The sequence below is a fragment of the Temnothorax curvispinosus genome, unplaced genomic scaffold, assembly GCF_003070985.1.
Source record: "Temnothorax curvispinosus isolate PA1 unplaced genomic scaffold, ASM307098v1 QBEX01005182.1, whole genome shotgun sequence".
In the NCBI taxonomy this organism is placed as follows: domain Eukaryota; kingdom Metazoa; phylum Arthropoda; class Insecta; order Hymenoptera; family Formicidae; genus Temnothorax; species Temnothorax curvispinosus.
The window spans coordinates 457-7,460 of record NW_020214962.1 but is presented as its reverse complement, the minus strand read 5'-3'; the positions used below and the strand labels follow the sequence as shown (position 1 = coordinate 7,460).

Genomic DNA, 7,004 nt, shown 5'->3' with positions numbered 1-7,004 from the left:
CGCGTAGTCAACTCGGCCGCTCGGCGTCGCCGTTACTTTTCAAAACGATGCTTCGTGAGGTGGCCGCACCATTTGTCGCGGCGCTCTCGGTTCTGCCAACCGTCCGTTTGTGGTCGCGCGGTCCTTCAGGTCTGCCAATCGACTGAAATATCACTACTACCGCCGGCTCCCGTACCGTAACTTATAAAAGGGCCGGTATCACAGTCTCCGATTAAGGTGATCCTAAAGCTGTCTGTAAAGCACGGTGTCCACGATGCAAGAACTGTGTCCAAGTTTCGATTTAAGCCAATCAACTTGCAGCTCTTACAGAAAAGTAGCAGTTTCATTGGCTTAAACCGAAACTTGGACACAGTTCTTGCATCGTGGACATTGGACTTAATACCTACACTCGTTTTTAACAATATTTGCTTCGTATAAAAATTCTACAACTTGATGTTACAAAATGAGGGTGCAGGTTCATTCAATAGACATCAAGGAATATCATACCGTTTGTAGAATTAGGCTGAGACTCCAAACAAAAAAGTTAAACGAAAAGTACGATTACGTGAACGTAATGTATGTACATACGTATGTACATTATCGTACTTTTCGTTTAACTTTTTTGTTTGGAGTCTCAGCCTAGTTCTACAAACGGTATGATATTCCTTTATTGATGTCTACTGAATGGACCTACACCCTCATTTTGTAACATCAAATTGTAGAATTTTTATACGAAGCAAATATTGTTAAAAACGAGTGTAGGTATTACAGACAGCTTTAGGATCACCTTAACGTGATTCTCTCATTAAATTCACTCTGCATATCTTTCTAACTGTCCCCCTAGAAAGAGACGAAGACTGAGTTTAATCGGAGGATCACGTTAAAGGAGACTGTGATACCGGCCCTGTGATACCGGCCGAAGCCGGTCAACTTCGACTTTATTAATTTTTTTTTTTTAATCGTTTGTTGGTCGTTTGTTGATGATTGTTGGCCTAATTACAACGTTTGTTGGTTCCTAATTTTTTTTTATTAAAAAAGAAAAATTAGCCTTAAAAGTTAGCCGGAAAAATTTTATTTTTAATTTCAAAAAAGCCTAATCGATGCGTAATCGTTTGCTGATAATTGTTGGTCTAATTTTAGTGTTTGTTGGTTTATTATTAGTCTTCAAAACGAAAAATTATCTCGGTAATCGACACTCAACATGCCCTGCGGCCACATGCGCACGCTCAGCTGCCGCACGCGCATGCAAAAGTGCGCGAATTTTAAACGTATGTATACTTATATAATGCATATCACTTATTGTGGTATTATGCATATTATGCATATTATGCATATCACATGGGTTTATGACGCGTTTTACAAGCTCGTTTAAGTACATGTAAGAGTATTGGAAGCCATAAATGACTATATGTCGAAATAGTTCACGCATACTGCACTTTCCACGCGAAATATTCTATAAATGTATAATTTTCCAAATAATTTCAGATTATGTGTGCTACTTTATTATGTTGAATATTTCGTGCCGATTGTGTGTGTGTGTGTGTGTGTGTGTGTGTGTGTGTGTGTGTGCGTGGGCGCGCGCGCATATATCCTGCAAAGTCGAGTGCTTATTTTTTGGAACATTATGATGATTTCACATGGCTCTTTGTCGACTATAACACCGGAGCACAATACAAAAGTACAGGGAATAAGAACAGAATGCATTGATACACGGCTTCCGATAGGTTGAAAATCTATATTCTGTTACTATTCCCTATTCTTATTGTTTGTACCTTTTTGTTTGTGTTCCGGCCTTAACTCTCTCAAGAGTACGACAAATTGTCGTGGTGGTAGTGGCTCTTTACCGAAGGAGTTAAAACTTAACGGAAAAGCTAACTATGTATTAGTTATTGCACTATGTAGACGGATGCAAGGAAAACCTTATTTATCGCATATTTATTCACTTTCTGCCGTGAGCGTCCTTACAACTTATTTCAAAAGGAGGGGTGGCAAAGTGCTAATATACTTAGAGATACCATGTTTATTTAAGTCGTAAAAAACTGGGAGTTAACAAATAAGATATTTAATTTAGTATAAACTAAAAAAACTTTACAAATTATAGAGTATTTATGAAAAATAATTATTCAGAAAAAGCAAATTTCCTTGAATTTCTTGACTTCCAGAAGGTTGATTATAATCTTGAACCGAAGTAAAAAATCACAAAAGTGAACAGATTTAATAAATTTCGAAAAATTAAATCGTAGATATTCTAGTAAATTTCCATATAACCTACGGAAGATAATATGCCATTTAGCGATCGAGTTTGATCTTTTTGAAAAAGAAAACAGTTCCTATGCATATTTTTTTATTTATGTAAAACTCTACAAACGTATTTTTAAACAATATTAAAAAGATATATATTAATGCAAATTTTTACTATAACTGTATAAAAAAAAAATTATCTGATTGTCAATTATAAAATAATTCTAAATTGAAAATCTGGGTGACAATCTCATGGGTGTCCATGATTGCTTTTTTAAAATAAAACTGTTATTAATAATGACAGTATAACAACCCCCGGGACGGGATGCGAAGAAATTCTCTCTGCAGACTAAGAACACGCGTACTTTATTACGTGGACTTTCTCTTGTCAAGGTTCGCACGTACAGGGGCGACGCTTGTCGCAAGCCGGCGATATCGCGGAACGCGAGAAAAGCGCGAGGTGAGGGAATTTGGACTTTGCTCCCTCGTGCCCGACTACCGAAACTGAGCTCTTCGCATACCCACACGCATACGCTCATCCATACCATTGCACGGGAAACAAATAATTCTTAACAAAAGCAACTATGTATCTGAGTATTAAAAATAAAAAAAAAAAACAAGCTAAAGAAAATATAATTAAAGAAAACCAGTTCCGAAGTGTGTGACAGTTTTATTTATATACTAAATGTAATTAATTCGAATATGTTTATGCGCGAAAAGTCACAGTCACTTTGACGTTCTAATAAACAGAATATGTTACCAAACAACAGTAAGTGATAGAAGTTAAGAGCACTACTGTGCCTTTGTGCGCCCAATTTAGACGTACAGTTCTATTATCGCAAGTCGCTTGAAGAGGCGTTACAACGTCACTTTCCTAAGATGGATATTGTAAGAGCTACTAAAGATCCACACTCTTTTGCATTACCAGGTATTTCAATTAGATATATAATATATAAAATTAGCTACATAAGCATAATACAAATACTTAAAATTTACTTATTTTTTGTATTCTTTTTCTTAAAAAAGAATACAATAAAATAAGAAATTTGTTATAGACAAAATTCATAGACGGTTGAAATCAAAGCTGCTATCAAATCAAAGCTTACCTCTTCAGTAATGTACAGTATTCAAAATTAGATTATTCACAGTTACTCATAGTTCTTTATTAACTGACAACATTCTGAGCACCTTCTTAATTAAATGTATATGAAATATATAGTATCTAAAGGTGTCTGGAAATTGTTTGCACTTTATAAATAATACTATACGCAGTTTTTATAATAATTTTTATATAAGGGATTTTAATTACAATATCATTTTTTGTCACGTATTTACTTATTACATTCATTTATTACATAATATCTTTAATTTTTGTATTTTTTTAATTATTATTAGATAAGGCACGAATAACCCATATTCATTTAGAATTGACTGTGGATTTTAATCGAAGAGTTCTTAAAGGAAAAGTGATTTTGACTATAATAAGGCAACCTTCAACTAATCAGATAGTGAGTAGACACTTCCTTCCACAACGAGTAAAAATTTTGACTGTATATATAGTGGGTTATTAATAAATAACATCGAATAAAATTAGTTTTTAGATAACATCGGACTTGTTATATCACGTATCACAAACGTGCTTGATGGAACACCTTTACATCATCATATTGCATTTAATCCTGCTTTTGGAATTTCATTTTGTGTAGACTTACCACCATCAACTATCGACACTATTTATAATCCTGAGTATTAAATATAAGATATTTTTAAAGAAATATATTTACTAAAAGTTATTGATGTAAGAATTAAATACAAATACGATACTTTTAGATGTAAAATTCAAATTGAATATGAAACAAATCCATACTCATCTGCATTATATTGGCTAACACCTGCGCAAACTGCCGATGGTAAACATCCTTTTTTATTGTCTAACAACAAGGTAAATGACAAAACTAAACAAAGATATTTTTCTATATAAATGTAGAGTATATAAAAATCTATATTTTTTATAGTTAACGTACGCTAGAACATGGTTTCCTTGCCAGGACACTCCGTCTGTCAAATTTACGTACTCTGCTAAGGTATAAGAATTTAAACACAAGTAGTATTTGTATGTTTCCAGCATTTATTTATTTACATAAAATCAATGACATTTGATTAATTATTATTGACATTATTGATAAAAGTAATAAGATTTACGAAGAGATAGACTGCATCAGCAAAAAATAAATTAAACGTTTTTAAACATGAACGTCTATATTTTTTTAAAATTGTTTTAGTTAACCTAAAATAAAATATATATCTATTTTTTGTATTTGTATGTTTTATTTTTTAGATTTCGGTACCAAAAAATTTTAGAGTTTTAATGTCCGCACTTTTGCATAATATAGACCGCGAAGATCCGCAACTAGACAAATATGAATTCCGTCAAAATTTACCTGTACCATCTTATGCTGTGATCATTGCTGTGGGATCATTATGGACAAAAAAACTTAATGAAACAATGAATATATTTGCCGAAGAAAACATTTTTAAGACCACCAATTATATCAATATTTTTCGTTGCACTACAATTGTAAAGATGTTGCAAATTGCCGAAAGATTGTGTGGATCTTATGTGTGGGGTAAAGTATTGACTAGATTTTTTAATATTAGTTTTTTAATTTTAATCAAATATAAATTTATTTAAATTGTTTAAAAATATTTTGATATATTTATTTAAATTTATATATACGTAATAAAATTTTGCTTTTGTGCATGATTACACTGCAAACTCAAATGTGTTATTTTAGCTGAAGCTATTCTTATGCATTTCTTGCAGTTTTAATTCACGTCGCTTAACACATTGAACGTATTATCTTTTAATTTCATATAATTAGTAAATAACGTAATTTAACACATGAAGAGAAGCATGTAAAAAAAGCGTCAATCAAATGTGTCATTTTTAGACGCTTTTGTGTGCAAAAATAACACACTTGGATTTGCAGTGCAATATCTTTCTTTTGTTTATATTATTACGTTTCAAATGATATCTCTAGGTAGATACGATATATGCGTGCTTCCACCAAGTATCGCCCATTTCGAAATAGAATGTCCATGCGTGACATTTATTTCGCCGACTCTACTTGGAGGAGATCGTTCTTACGTCAGTTATTCGCTAGCTCGGAACATCTCACAGAGCTGGGCAGGAAATTTAGTTACATGTTGCAATTATGAGCATCTGCGGTTAAATAAGAGTTTCAGCATTTTTATTTCCAGAAAAATTAAACGCAGAGTTTTCTCGGTTTTGTATCATAAAGAGATACAAGCTTTTCTTCAAAGGGAGGGATTAAAAAACCTGAATGGTTTGGTAAGACATTAACTTTGATTAGTAAAAGAAATGGAGTAATAAATAATGTTATCAATTAATAATAATTTACATTGTATGCATTATAAACACATATCCAATTCCTCAATTCTTACTGGATTATTTTCTGAAACTGTATTGTGTAAATTGTATTATAGGTTCAAGAACCCAAAAATGTCGGCTGGCTAAGATGCTTATTACCCAATTTGGAATGTTTGTCACCTGACATAGCCACTAAATACGTGCCTTACGAAAGGGGATATTTTCTCTTATGTCATCTAGAGAATATATTAGGAGGACCCACATTATTCGAACCGTTTCTTCAATCTTATTTTATTGATTTTGCACACCAAAGCATCAACACTACAGATTTTTTAAACTACTTGCGTCAAAGATTTCCTGACAAAGTAGGGGTAACATCCTTTTTATACATATAACAAACTACAGCTTTGTCAATATTCATATGTTTAGCATTAAAAATAATGATTATGTTGATTTCAGATGTTAGATCTTGTTGAATGGCGCTTGTGGTTCAATGACATTTTTTCTACATCCATCATACCGGAATTGCCGGAAATGTCTTTATGGGAAAGAAGGTGTTCCAGGTTTGCGGAAAAATGGGTCAGTTTGGATGTCCGTAATATACCTCCTACAACAGCAGGCGTGAAGAACCTCTGTGACATTGAGAAAATAATATTATTAAACACCCTAGATTATTTTCATAGAAATCTGTCCATAGAAAAACTGAATTGTATTTACAATCGTTTCTTTCAGAATATCAAAAATGAAAAAATACGGTAAATATGCATATCCTCATTTATATATATATATATATATATAATTGCTTAATGTAAAATGCATCGAGTATTTCACAGGTTTTTTTGGTTGCTATTGTGCATTAAAGTTCGATGGGCTGACATAGTTACACTAGCTTTGAACTTTGCTACTGAACATTGTTCGCCAAATTATGCATGTCCTATATTTCAATCTTTGTACAAATGCCACGAATGGCCAGTTGTGCGTAAACAAATGATGGAAAAGTATAATCAAAATAAAGAAAAGATGTTGAATGAAACCCAGGAGGAAATAGACAAAATTCTATACCCAAATTGATTTTTGCAACAATTAGCCTGATTTTGTTTTTAATGGATAAGTCATTAGTAACTATAATATAAAATAATTCCTTAATATAAAGAAAATTTTTAAATATATAGAAATATTTATAATGCGAATTTAGAGAAGACAAATTTCTATACCACGCGTTTGTTGTAAAATAATTTCATTGGAATTTAAAAAGTTATTTATTTTATTTTGAAGTTGCAGTGCCAACGATAGAAGGTAGTTAAATTCGCAATATGATGCATGACGATAGATTAAATTTAAATTTGTAATATATATATATCTATACTATTATCTATACTATTATATAAAATCC

General features: G+C 32.1%; 1 protein-coding gene across 1 annotated transcript; it reads left to right on the top strand.

Annotated features, from left to right (window-relative positions):
- Nucleotides 1-3,037: 3,037 nt before the first annotated feature.
- On the top strand, nt 3,038-6,682 carry LOC112454621 (leukotriene A-4 hydrolase-like). Its single transcript, XM_025016117.1, has 10 exons — nt 3,038-3,148; nt 3,616-3,728; nt 3,815-3,966; nt 4,051-4,162; nt 4,236-4,304; nt 4,559-4,847; nt 5,262-5,572; nt 5,728-5,976; nt 6,071-6,366; nt 6,445-6,682. The coding sequence occupies exons 1-10, from the start codon at nt 3,100-3,102 to the stop codon at nt 6,680-6,682; spliced, it is 1,878 nt and encodes a 625-aa protein (XP_024871885.1). The 5' UTR covers nt 3,038-3,099.
- Nucleotides 6,683-7,004: the final 322 nt, after the last annotated feature.

Coding starts and splice junctions, on each gene's coding strand:
- LOC112454621 (XM_025016117.1), top strand. CDS start 3,100: ATGGATATTGTAAGAGCTACTAAAGATCCACACTCTTTTGCATTACCA. Junction 4,305..4,558: donor AATTTACGTACTCTGCTAAG/GTATAAGAATTT, acceptor TTTATTTTTTAG/ATTTCGGTACCAAAAAATTT. Junction 6,367..6,444: donor ATCAAAAATGAAAAAATACG/GTAAATATGCAT, acceptor AGTATTTCACAG/GTTTTTTTGGTTGCTATTGT.